Raw genomic sequence first — 13,309 nt, forward strand, 5'->3', positions numbered from 1 at the left:
GATAAGGAAGTCAGTGATTGAAGGCCGGCCCACTCTACCTGTTTGTTTGACGTGGAGCCGAGCCATTTTCTTTAGGGAGTGGAAAAAGCATTGAGCCTGCAGCAGGTGGGGGGAGTGTAATAACTGCTGCGAGACACTTCCTGGTTTCACTAACCGGGTTCCTTTCAGCTTACAAGGTAAGTTCTGCTCTTGTTGTCATATATTAATACTGTTTATATATATATATATATATATATATATATATATATATATATATAAACTACTACAATTACGCAAACAAGAGGGTGTAGGAGAACGAAAGTGAGATGAGAGAAAGAGATAGAAGTACAATTAGTTTCTTAAGATTCACAACATACAGTTTTTCTCAAAATAATTTACATGATGTAAATTCTACAAAATTGCGAGAATGTTAAATTATGTGAGGAAAGTCTGTGATGGATGGCATTAATAAAACCGGTTGCTCGTGATTGTTCGTTTAACTTATGCACAATTCATGTGGCTCTTTGTTGTCTTAAGATTCATGTCAGTGCCATTTTAGATATACAGCAATTTAGAAGAAGATAAGTCATCATTATGTGTTCTAAACATACAGTATGCATTTTATTTTTTAATCCAGGACAATAAAATAAAAATGTATTGTTTGAATCAAGTGACTATAATCGACTGAATATAGTAGTAAAATACTAAGGAAGTCATGATGACTTTTTTTTCGTTCTTTTTTTTTTACCAGAAATAACGCCTAGCAGGAAACCACATGTCAACACCACACACGTACAGATAAAACACACTGAACTAGGTCATGCGCTGTATGAAAGTGTATGCCTTTATTTTTTTACCTAGACTGACTTATGCTCTGTGTATGTTTTTTATTTATTTTATTTTTAAGGAGAAAGCAGTTGCAACAGTTATGGGTGTGCTAACTCTTCGGCTTTTGGTATGTGGCCAACTAATATTGTTTTCATTGGTTGTGAATAATATAACCGATGCACAGATGATCAGTGAGTCACCATTAAAAGCTCCACCTCTGAATGCAACAAGAAACCACACAGAGAACAATGCTTCAAATTCATCCAGCAATTCAGTGTACAATTATAGTACTACAACTCAAAACACCTTCACAACCCAGACGACCCCTACTGGCTTCATTAGTACTTTGGGACCCATCCAAAGCAATGCAACAGTCACAGGATCAGCAGTGCAGCCAAACTCAACAGAAAATGCTCAGACAACCCAATCAGTCACATTCACAACAACCAACATCAATTCAACAGCTGGCACTTCTACAGACAACAGCACTCATAGCAACAATGAAACTACTACTTCAAACACTGCACCAGTGACCAAACCAACAGCGATTACTTCTCCCATTGTAACTCAAAATGGAACAACTTCTTCCAATGAATCTCAAGGTAGGTTTGAACATATCCTAGCATTAATAATGTAAGCCAAATAATGAAATATGTGTATCCTGCTTAACTATTCCTACCTCTATTTTAAAGCAGGTGGTGGCCTGAATCATTCAGAGAAATCTCTGACTATTTTATTCAGCATTCTGCTTGGTGTAATAGTTCTGGTAATTCTGATGAACTTTGTGTACAAGTACGGCAGAAGCAAAGAGAGAAGTATCCAATATACTCATCGCCGTCTCCAGAATGAAGATACAGGTTAGGAGAATCTGTTTATGATCATATTAGTGGTGTTTACCAACATATATATATATATAAAAAACCTTACTCACAGCTGATGACACCATAGAAATGGGTTATAGTCTGGGAAAGTTGTCAGGCAAAGTCCAACACCATGCCATCAATTTGTGCATGGGCAAGCCCGTTTCATCTAGTTTATAGTAATCACAAAGAATATATACTCACAATAAAAATTATGAATAGTATTACTGTATTGTCTGTAAATTGCTTTCACAGGTGAGCCATTTGCAGTGCCAGATGACACGCTGGTCATTTCAGGGGGACTCTATGACGGCCCTCAGATTTACAACCCCACCATGACAGTGCAGAACGAGGAAGAATTCCAGACAGGCATACCTGGATTTGCTTCCAGACCTACTCAGTTCCGCTTGGAGTTTCTGAGAGAGGATCAAGACAGAGCATTTGACAACGAGACCTCCACCTTTCAGACATTTCATGCACATGACCAAGAGCCTTAAGATCTCAGCAAACCTCTTTTTATTCAAAAAACAAAAACAAAAAAAGGTTTTTCAGTTCACATTTTGAGATGAAAATGTTGCTTTTACTTAAAGCTTCAATGAAAAAGGCTGGTAAAAAAAGCTTTTTTTAAACTGCAACTTTTTTCTTCTTTTTTTTTACTTTGAACTAATGAAATTACTGAACATAAAAAAACCCCACAAATATAAATGTAAATACCGTACACACATATAAATGTAAATACAAAGATTTGTAACTGCAACCAACAACTGTACCAGGAACATCTTTTGATAAATATTGTAAGGTACTGTATATTAACTGAACATACTATGACGTGAAATTGTTTTGAGAGCTTAGAATAAATAATATAAATATTTCTGCTAATTCAAACACCAGTAGAAATTAAAAACAATCAAAAGCTATTGTCTATCAGACATTGTGCACTATGTAATAAAAAAAAAAAAAGGATAATCACATTTTTTATGCATACAGTTTCAAGCAAAGATTTTGTCTATAACTTTTTTCTTCTTCTTATCTGAACTGCTAACGGTGGTCCATCCAGCATCTCGCATTCTCTTCATTGCAGCCAGTTTCAGCGCTGTTCCTGGAGACTTACACATGAAAGAGCTCTGCACCTGCACATTATGAAGACAGTCAAAATAAGAACATAAAGAAGACAAATTTTGAAAAAACTGGTGTAATGTGATTTTTTTTTTTACCTTCTTGACCATGTCCAAACTCTCAGTGTTTGGGTCTTTTGGCTGCATAGGTTTCTTTGATTTAACAGGTCTTGGAGAGAAACTCTGCACACCAGATTAAGAAAGAGTAAAAAACCACAAGCCTAAGGATTTACTTGAGTTGACCACAAATAAATAAGCAGAGCACTGAAGAGTCTGTTTATAGCACAATACTAATGGTATGCGAATAGAGTGACAGTAGATACAATTTACCAGTATGTCATTGCTCTCGGAGTTGTCTGACTTTGGGTCCAGCTTCAGAATGTTTTTCTTCCAAGACCCCTTAATCTCAGGTGAGGGTGGTGTGCGGATTCTGAATGACTGAAGCAAAATGAATGAATAAATAAATAAACTGGCTGGCTGGTATAAACGCTTAAGATGAATAATAACTAGTGCAAACAATTTAGGTTGCCCCCATACCTTTATTTGAGGTGTTCGAGTTTTTTTGCTCAGGCTCCATAATGGGGTATGAAGGACTTCGTTCACTTCTCCCTTGCACCAATAATAATAAAAAAAGATTGTTAGATGTGAATATGTACAAAATGCACAAAGATAATGGAAAAAAAACCTACAACAGGAGTGTAAGATGCATTTCGTGATGGAGTTTCATTTTCTTCCTCATACAGTCTCTTCTTAGTGGTGCCAGCTTTTTGAGTTTTAGAGATCTTGTTTCCTCCCTTCTTTGGTTTGATTTCAGTAATCTAAAACAAGATTTACATGTTGTACTGTTCAAGTTAAATTCCCATGTATACCTATGGTATCTCAAATGACAAGGTACAATACCTGGTAAAGTGTGTCTTTTTCAAGAGATGAAACTGGTGTCCTCAAGGCCATCTTTTCTCCTTTGAGCTTTTCAAGTTGTTGTCTCAGCTCATCATTTTCCACTTGCAAGTGGGACAGCTCCAGGTCCTAAATTTATAGGTTATTTGGTTTTTAGAGATTTTACATATTATACTAAAGGTACAAAAAAGTCTCGCTTCAGCAACCTTTGGTTAAATGTCTCAAACACAATGATAACTCTACAATAAATGTAATTATTAATCTTTTGGACCTAGGACTTTTGGATTAGCATCTCAGGCATTTAATGACAACTCAGTTATGCTGAGTATGATATTCAGTGCAGACAACAGAATTCAATATTTACCAGTGATGCTTTGCTTGCATTGACTTCAGCTTCTTTCATCCGTTTTTCACTCAGCTCTGCATCTTTTTCTTCTACCATTTTGTCATACTCATGCTGCAAAAAAAAGAAAGAAAATACATTAAAATGAATGAAAAGTGGCTAAAAACTCAGGCTGCCCCCTAATAGTCAACTAACTGTTAGTCAACTAGAAGAGGCTTGGTCCACCAAAATTGTATTAGTCGGTAAAAAAAAAAAAAAAAAAAAAAAAAAACTCCACAGGAAGTGGAAAAATCACGCAGGCTGTGAAGGACAGATCATTAACGGCAGAAAATCCAAACATTCGCCTATCATTCATTGACCTCAAATATGGCTTATCACTTGAAACATGCAAGTAACTAGTGTTGTCACGGTACCAAAATTTCAGTATTCGGTACCAATACCAGTGAAAATCCACGGTTCTCGGTACCAATTTCGGTACCAAAGCTTAATTTAGATTAAATTTACATAATTATATTAAAGTGTATATCACAGTTACAAAGATGGAAACTGTAGTATTAAAAACACTTTACAATAAGATTCCATTTGTTAGATAACATTAGATAAAATGACCTAACAATAAACAATAGTTATATACTGTCGCAATTATTCTCCTTTAGGGGTTAATTTAAAAATACATTTTTAAAATCAAAAGTTAACATTATTTCTGTTAACATTATTTAATGCACAATGAATGAAGTGAACAAACATGACCAATCAAGTGTTTGTATTTAATAACATTCACAAACATTAATTAATGTTGTAAAAATATATTGTTCACTCAATGTGTTATGTTAGATAACGCATTAAGTGATGTTAATGAATGGTATCTTATTGTAGCGTTACCAAACTATACAGGAGATAAAACGTGTTTTATTTGACTTGACTGTACTTTTATTTAATCCAAAACTGCATTCATATTTAATTTTAAAAGGGCTTTTTAAACCTGCTAGGAGTTATCCAGCCAAGAATAAGACTAGAACTGCTTTTCTGACGGACTGATATTAATGACGGCTTTTTATTTCTCATCTCCATAAATATATCTATATAGTTCCTCTCCTCTATATATAAATAGGCTATATATAGTAGTAAAGCTAATGCAAGGGCTAGAAATCAATTAATTATTTGCTAATACTTCCTCGTCATCATGGAGAGCGCAGTTCGCACCGCTTTCTCCTTTCCACAAGCGCTTGTTCTCCCGTGGTGTCTGTTGTTGCTATGCATCCATGAACATAGGCGCGCATGGAAAAACGAGCGCGCCGCTTCTATTATGAGTGCCGGGTTTGAGAAAACCTGGTACCGTGACGTTTAAAAAGAAATTTGTACCGACTTGGTACTGAAGTACCGGGTCTTTTGACAACACTACAAGTAACAGCAACTTTACAAGTCCGCTTGCACTAACATTAACCTAGAGAAATTTACACTATTATTAGGTGCATATCCAAGTTTTTGTGTGAAGAGCGAGCTTACTGCATGACATACAGGTGCCAATGCGATCACTTGTATTTAATTTAAAATACTCCGTCTTTTTTGGTCATACAGATAAGTAATGCAAACTGTAAGGGTCTACTTTTATTTCTGTAAACTCACAATAACAACAAAACATTGTGCTTTTGTAAATTAATGAAAACAATCAGGATGCGCGTCACATAAATAAACCGAAACTCAGAGTCAGTGTATACTTGCCTCACAGACATGAGAAATTATCTATAGAAATCTTAAAATGTCTATTTTTGAATGAACAAATTCAAATGGAAAATAAATATTCTCAGATTATGTAATCCGTATGAAACGTGCATATAAGCGTATCCACTACAGTGGAGATGACGAGTCAGCATTGTTGACTAAATCTCTGCAGCCAAAAACACAGAAAACATTACCAATAAATGATTACAACGTTTAAACAGTGTCCTTCTGTTTTTACACGACACTCATTATCATTACTTTTGCTAGTGTGCTGTGGCAAGCTTTATGAGTGCGCTTGAGTGCTGATTAGGCTATATATTTTATATAGAAGGCTTTTGATTCATGGCTTATTAATATAAACGCGTGATTAGTCGACTGATCACTTAAATAAACGACTATTAGTTGACTAGAAAAAATTTTAGTCTAGGGCAGCCTTCCTAAAAACAACTGAAAATATTGTAGAATTTTAGAGACCACTGGAAAATATTAAGAATGGTAATGACCTTGTGCCTCTCCATCAAAGCAACCATGTCTGATATCTTCTGCTGGCATTTAATTTCTGTGTCATCTTTACTCTTCAGTGCCTCCATGGCTGTTTGCTTCAGTTTTTGCATCTAAAAACAAAAACAAAATACAAAACAACAATAAAACATAACCATTATTTGCATCATGTCTTGTTATTATTTTTTCCAGTTATTGCAATTAATGGGGAAAAAAAAATCACCTCAAGGTTGAGTTGGGCCTCTGCTGTTGATTTGTCTTCAAAGTCAGAGCGTATTTTCTGAAGCTCCTCTTCCTGAAGTTTCTTTAAATTATCCGAATCTTCCTTAAGTTTACTCATCTAAGAGAAATATGTCAAATAATTCAAACTTCATAATTCAAATGTATGAAAAAGCAGTGTATGCAATCTCAATCCTCTAAAGAAAACTTGTCACGAATGAAATTAATTTCACCAGGGTCTTTTATTTTTCACACCCTCCCCTCTAAAGACCTGCTGAATAAAATCCTGAATACCCTTTTAGCAAAATGGGTTGCAAATGCCGTTTCATGTATTTCATGTTTATGTACTTCATGTTGACTTCAACAATCTTCTTATAACATTATCATTTTACAAAATAATAGTGAAACCTCTTTAATACATTCCTTGTGAGCTTTTGTTTTGGTTTTAAGACAATTTTCAGTTTAAAAACATGTGTTTGAGTTAGGGATGGAAACGGTTAATCGATTATCGATTAATTTTCGACAAGAATTTACTCGATTAAATTAAATTGTCGGCTAATTGAACATTGCAAACGTGACACGAGATTCTCACGGGCGGCGAGAGACCCGACACAAACCTGAGGCGGCAAAAAAGAAACCAAACATGAGGCGGTCAAAACGGAGTGGAGTGTGGGAGCATTTCAAATTTGAGGCGGAGGACGAAAAGTGCCACCATTGCGCATATGCTTCAGTTATTGTGTGTGAGAGAGACCTCAGGACTGGTGGGAGCATACTGGCTTTAAATATTGGCTTTAACGAGGAGCAGTGGGTCCGAAATTTTGTTGTGTACAACAATATGTTGTGTCAACGTTTGTCCCCATTCCTCTCCTACGATGACACAACGTTTCGTTGGGTCATCCGTCCCTTTGCAGATGCGCGTGGGTTTCTCTCGTCATTAAACCGCGGAGACGTTGCCTAATGCCTCAGAAAATCCGACCTGCCTGTTTACATGACAGTCGCATTGGCACATATCCGATTTATTTCCACATATGAATGAGGCCTGAAACCGATCTCAATATATCCGAATGCATGCGTTTTTTTCCTGTTTACACTGTCATAGAACACAACACAGATCTGTGTCACATGTGAGCAAAAAATCGGAATTTGGTCACATTTCACTGACAGTGTAAACGAGGATTTTACGGTCACCTTCCTCAGGGATGATTTAAGTTGTGTTCAGTTCTATATTTGAAGTTTCCAGGTCTAGTAATCTTACTGTTACCTTTCTCTGACCAAGGGGGATTATAAGTGCTGCTGCTGCTAAGGTTTCAAGTTTTTCATTCAAGTAGTTTACCAGATAGATTATTATATGTAGGCTTAATATTGTAGGCTAAGTCTACCCATGTAGATTTTTATTTAAAATTTATTTTATGTTGCTTAATGTTTCACATGCAACAAGTGAGCCAGTGCACAATTATTTTTTATGTATTTTAATTTTCTGTAGATAATTTATTTTGTTAAACTACATGAATGTCATTATCTGTACCATATCCCAACTGTTACAATAAAACATCAATTGAGCAATATAACATGCATTTTTATTCAGTAGCCTATAAGCAATATTTTGCTTTTTTAGACACTATTGATACCGTGAGAAATTTACATTCTCAGGAAAATAGCTGCTTATCAGTTAATCGATCGATAAGGTCAATCAATTAATGATTAATGAATTAATCGTTAATTTGCATCCTAAGTACAACACAATCTGATAATTTACCTTTGACTCTAATGCTTTGATTTTTTTTTCTTTTATGAGAAGTTCTCTCTTTGCACCTTTGCCCTGTTGGGGTGATTAAACATGAATTATTGTTAAACACATGAGATTACACACGTCAACAAACTAATGGAATAAAACAGTATAATAATAAGAACGCACACTCTCTCTCAACTGCTCCTGAGCATTCTTTCTCTCTTCATCCTGACCAGCAATTTTTGCAGATAAAATATTCACCTGTTCCCTGGAATAAGAAATTGTACATGCAAGACAAAATAAAATGATAAATGAAACCAAATTTGCAATGTTGCAAGACAAAAAGTCTCCTCCAGTCTTACTGAAGCTGTTGCTTCTCTCTCTCAAGTCTATCTATTTCTGTCTTCTGCCGTTCGGCATTTACATTGCTTTCCTGTAAAGAACAAACAAAAAAACAAACCATCACATGCAGCATTTGATGTCATTCTGTAAATTTACAACATTTAGAGACTTGATTTAATTTACAAACCATTAGATGAGACTGAAGGACTTTCTTCTCTAAAGCACCACTATCAAGCTGTTGTTGAATGATGTCTTTCTGCATCTTCAGGTCATTAAACTTCAACATCAGCTCCTTGTAATAATCCCTTCAAGCAAAAAACAACTTCAATAAGTTCAATAAAATACTGAACAGATCTCAATTATACAATAGAAAATGGCCAACATGCTTCATTTAATGAGATTTAAATTAACATTACATTTTTAACAAATTTTCTCATTAGAATTTTTGCCTACATCCCATTAATTACTCACAATACATATGCATTTGCAAAACATTTTGATGCTAAAAGAATTCAAAGATAGATTACCTCCCTTACATTACTACCCATATCAAGATTAACTGTATGTGAAACAGTATGCAATAAATTAGAGGTTTAGTTTGAGATTTAAAGATTAATGGTGTAAAACCAGACAGGTTGTGGTTGCTCTTACTTCTGTTCCTTTAAGTCCCTCTCCAATCTTTCTACCTCTTTAGATGATTTACAACAGCTCTCCAAAGCTCCTGACAATTGTTCCTCCATCTCTTTCAATTTAGCCTGGATGAAAGATGTACACATTCAATTTGAGTATCCAAAGTATTTGTCATATTACTTAACTCAAATAAATATACATGATGTGTAATATAGTGAAAAACTGAAACAATATGCCACAAATGCACAAAAACTGAAGAATGTCTTGACCTCTTTTAAAACAACAGCTTCTTGCAGCTCTTCATTATCATGTCTAGCTTTTGTCAGGGCCTCCATCATGTTTTTATTTTCTGTGGTGACACTCTCCACTGCATCCTGAGAGGGGTGAATGTTAGATACGAAGCACATGTAGCATTGAAATTATGGAGGATGCATTTTACTATACCGATGAATGCTTAATGACCTTCTACTCACCTTCAAATGATTTGCCTCACTTTGTTTCTCTTCAAGTGAAGCAATAACCTGAAGCATCTGAACCTCACTTGTCTTTAATTCCTCCTTTATAGAGCAGAGTGAGTTTGACTTCTCATTCTGTTAAAGAAATACTGTGAGCTTAGTTTCATAAATGCATAAATCATAGAATATAAATGCTTAAACAGAAGGGGAAACACATACCAGCTCATCTCGGAGTATCTGTATTTGCTTGCTATGGTCCTCTTTCTGCCCCTTGATAACTTCTGCATGAAGATAATGGAACCAATGATCTTAGAATGGTACAAAACATGCAACTGCGCCATTATTTATTAACATTTACAAACTTAACACACCCAATTCTGCGCTTTTGATACTGAGTTTATTCCCCACTGAGGTTATCTTTGTCTCAAGGTCTTGTACCCTGTGAAAACAAAGGAATCATTTCAATATGGATTAAAATTAATTATTAAAGTTCTTGGTTTAATATTGTACTTCATTTCCACCTGTGCTATAAGCTTGAAATGTCTACTTTTAAACTAACCAATTCGAATCGAAAACAAATACTCTCTGATTATTAAATCAAAATGAAAGGTGCATTTCTCTCTATAGGCGCGCCTCGCCTATATATTCGGCCCCCCAGTGGCCTATTTGAGTCTTTGAGTATGTAAAAAAAAAAAAAAAAGTCAACAAACCAAAGTTTTTTTTTAAGGTAATCTGTAAAGTAATCTTGTTAAACCAGATTTCATGTATGGAAGAAAAGTATCGTTCAGGAACTGGTATTGAAGTCAAGGTATCGGTATTGAAAATCTTTGAACGATATCCATCCCTAATTATGTTAGATCTTGAACTGATATACTATGAAGTACCTCTGTATCTCAGATGTTAGTGAGGACTGCAAAGAATTCACTGTCAGCTGCATCTCTGCAAGTTGGTTTGACTGTTGCTCTTTGATGTTGTTTAGTTCCTCTAGTTCAGTGTCTTTCTTTTGAAGAACTTTCTCATGGTTTTCCTTGCTTTGCTCCAGTTTGTCAGTTAAGGCTCTCTGGTTTTCCTTGGGAAAGAAATACAATACAATATAAAACACTGCAAAACAATAACATAAACTCTTTTAACCTTTATGTACTACCTACCTTTACAAGTAAGTCCAAAACAATTGTATTAAGAGTAAGACTTTGTTTAAGGACAAACCTCAATCTCCCATTTGAGTTGCTCCGTCACCCTGAGTTTTTCCTCAAGCACCTCCCGATCCTGTGTAACATTCTGAAGCAATTTCTGATGTTCCCCTAAAAGCAAAATGAGTGAACATACATGACTTGTGGAAAAATTAAGGAAAGACTTATGCAATGTGTCCTGCATTCTTACTTGCAGACTCCTCTAGCAGACTGCAGCTTTGCTTTGCCTCTTGGAGTTTTACTGAAAAATCTTTGAGATTGTTTTCTTTTTCTTGGAGGTTTTCTTGAAGCATGGCAACCTCAACAAGTCAAAGCAAGGAACACAAAATAGATATGCGTTTTAATCACAACATGAACACAAAGACAGGTGAGTGTTACAGTATGCATTAAAAGATCACTCAAAATAAAGACTAACCTCCTTCTCCTTCACATGGCATTCACTCTGGAACTTCACTTTAAGATCCTCAAACTGCGCAAGGCATTCTCTTACTGAAGGATGTGTTAACAAAACAATGTTAAAATGTTTCATTTTGTTGTGTCAAATACAGTACATGCTTAAAATGAATTTACTTATAATAATTAGACAAATGATTTAAAAATGAGCACATGTTAACATTTCCTGCTGATCAGCCTCTGCCTGCTTTCGAAGACTTTCAAATGCTGCCACCATCCTCTGCAAATGAACAAATTACAGTGTCGTGAAAAGGATTGTCCCAATCTAGAGTTGGCCATATTCCCCACGCTTCACCAGCACTAGTGTAAATAATACACTCATTATATAGTTACCTGAATATTCTCACTGTTCTGTATAAACAGATCATGAGTTTCTTCCCGTTCAGCCTCAACTATTTCAGGCAAAATGAAAAACACATTATTGTTCTCTAATAATTGGCAATGAATTAATACATTATGTTATGCTATATGACATCTTTTAACATGCTCTCACACTTACACAGATTCATTTTCTCAGCAGATCTCTCAAATGTGTCTTTTAGTATGTTACACAAATTTCTGGTAGCATTACTTCTGCATGATAAAAATATAATATAATATTATTATTATATAATATAGTACTGTATGTGCTTATTTAAATATAACCCATGATGTACATACTTATTTCTAAGGTCTTCATTCTCATTGAGTTGATCCTCTAATTTCATGCTCAGAGTTTCATTTGCAAACTGCAACAGACATAATTTATAATTCTGTCTTTAGTAAAGCAGACAGAAAAAAAAAATGAAGTAAAACAAATGTACTACCCAAAAAATATTTACCTGAAGCTCTTGAATGGCTTTGCGCTGCGTGTCAATGGTTTTTCTGTTCTCCTGAAGCTTCCTGTCTTTTTGTGAATTCTCAGAATCTACTCTGAACTTCCACATTTTAATTTTCTCAGCTTCATCCAGCAATCTGGAGTACAGCTGGCTGGATCTTAATGATGTCTATAATGCAAAAGCACCATAGTAATTAAACTGCTTAGATTTATTTTCATTATGCATTTTACGAAATTCATAACATGGACCTCATTATATAGTATACAAATATATGAATGAATAATCTTTTAAGGAATAAACAAAAATACAAAATAAAATGAGCATTCGATCTGACCTCCTCCTTTTCCATTGGCATGACTGCAACCTTCTTCATACCCTCTTTAATCACAAAGTATTAGGTTTAATGAACATGTTGCTTTTAAGACTGGAATTGACACTACATTAAAAACCTCTACATTTTATTCATAAATATTAACGTAACGTTACATCTCTACATTTTAGACTTTATAAATGTTACCTGGTCTGGATGCCTTCGTAGGAAGCACCATTTTGGATGGTAATGGAAGGCTTGTCTCCATATCTGAACACTTGTAACTCTACAAACAAAATACATGTAACTTAGCCTATCATTCTAGCTGCTAATTCATTAAAAGTTTACACCGCAGTTTTAGCAGCCAGCCACAGGTCAAATAGCAACATTGTAGCACAAACAGAGAATTTACAAGTTTGCCAACCTGACCCGAAGGAGAAAAAACACAGTTTTCTTCAAACAAGCCTGTTTCCTGAGGCTTCACTGCATACACTTGATTCAAATGAGCTCTTGGGGGCACCAACAGTTTGAAGTTAAATGGTTTTTGCATTCTGTGGAGTCAAACGAAATAGCACTTAAAAAATCCTCAGGACTGTATACCGAATAGTTTTTATTGTTCAGGGCTTTTCCCTTTTGAGAACATTAACTGTTACTGGCTAACGTTAACGTTAGCTGAGAAAGTCGAAAATGTTGAGACAGTTAGCTAACTTTAACGTGAACGGTAGGCTGTAAGTTCTTCCTTACAAATGATCAAAATCATCAAATTTTCGTTACTCCTCCACTTTTATAAACCATGTTTACGTAATTAAACGTAATTTTAAAACATCTTTACCTTTAAACAATTCACACGAGCTCCGTCTGAACTGTTTTATGATTGATACGACTCCGTTAACCAACGGTTTTTCCCTGACGTCAGTT

At 35.2% G+C, this 13,309-nt stretch overlaps 2 protein-coding genes across 3 annotated transcripts; one reads left to right on the forward strand and one right to left on the reverse strand.

Moving 5' to 3' along the window:
* The first annotated feature begins 56 nt into the window (after window positions 1-56).
* On the forward strand, window positions 57-2,848 carry LOC311091693 (uncharacterized protein). 2 transcript variants are annotated; one of them, XM_084127710.1, is made up of 4 exons: window positions 57-176; window positions 887-1,409; window positions 1,500-1,664; window positions 1,923-2,848. In XM_084127710.1, exons 2-4 carry the CDS (start codon window positions 908-910, stop codon window positions 2,162-2,164), a joined length of 909 nt encoding a protein of 302 aa, XP_083983836.1. In that variant the 5' UTR covers window positions 57-176; window positions 887-907; the 3' UTR covers window positions 2,165-2,848. The 2 variants fall into 2 exon arrangements, with proteins under 2 accessions (XP_083983836.1, XP_083983837.1); XM_084127711.1 differs by having other exon boundaries at window positions 1,503-1,664.
* sycp1 (synaptonemal complex protein 1) lies at window positions 2,624-12,941 on the reverse strand (the record flags this gene model as incomplete). Its single annotated transcript, XM_084129654.1, has 29 exons — window positions 2,624-2,965; window positions 3,113-3,220; window positions 3,320-3,391; window positions 3,472-3,600; window positions 3,683-3,808; window positions 4,044-4,136; window positions 6,248-6,358; window positions 6,469-6,585; window positions 8,221-8,283; window positions 8,380-8,461; window positions 8,556-8,626; window positions 8,723-8,840; window positions 9,187-9,290; window positions 9,435-9,539; window positions 9,639-9,755; window positions 9,840-9,901; window positions 9,992-10,059; window positions 10,505-10,689; window positions 10,827-10,921; window positions 11,001-11,109; window positions 11,226-11,299; window positions 11,417-11,483; window positions 11,597-11,655; window positions 11,763-11,836; window positions 11,924-11,991; window positions 12,085-12,249; window positions 12,416-12,459; window positions 12,599-12,677; window positions 12,816-12,941. 29 exons carry the CDS (start codon window positions 12,939-12,941, stop codon window positions 2,657-2,659), a joined length of 3,000 nt encoding a protein of 999 aa, XP_083985780.1. The 3' UTR covers window positions 2,624-2,656.
* Between the last annotated feature and the right edge of the window lie 368 nt (window positions 12,942-13,309).

This window comes from Abramis brama, assembly GCF_963993115.1.
Source record: "Abramis brama genome assembly, chromosome: 11".
Classification (NCBI taxonomy): Eukaryota; Metazoa; Chordata; class Actinopteri; order Cypriniformes; family Leuciscidae; genus Abramis; species Abramis brama.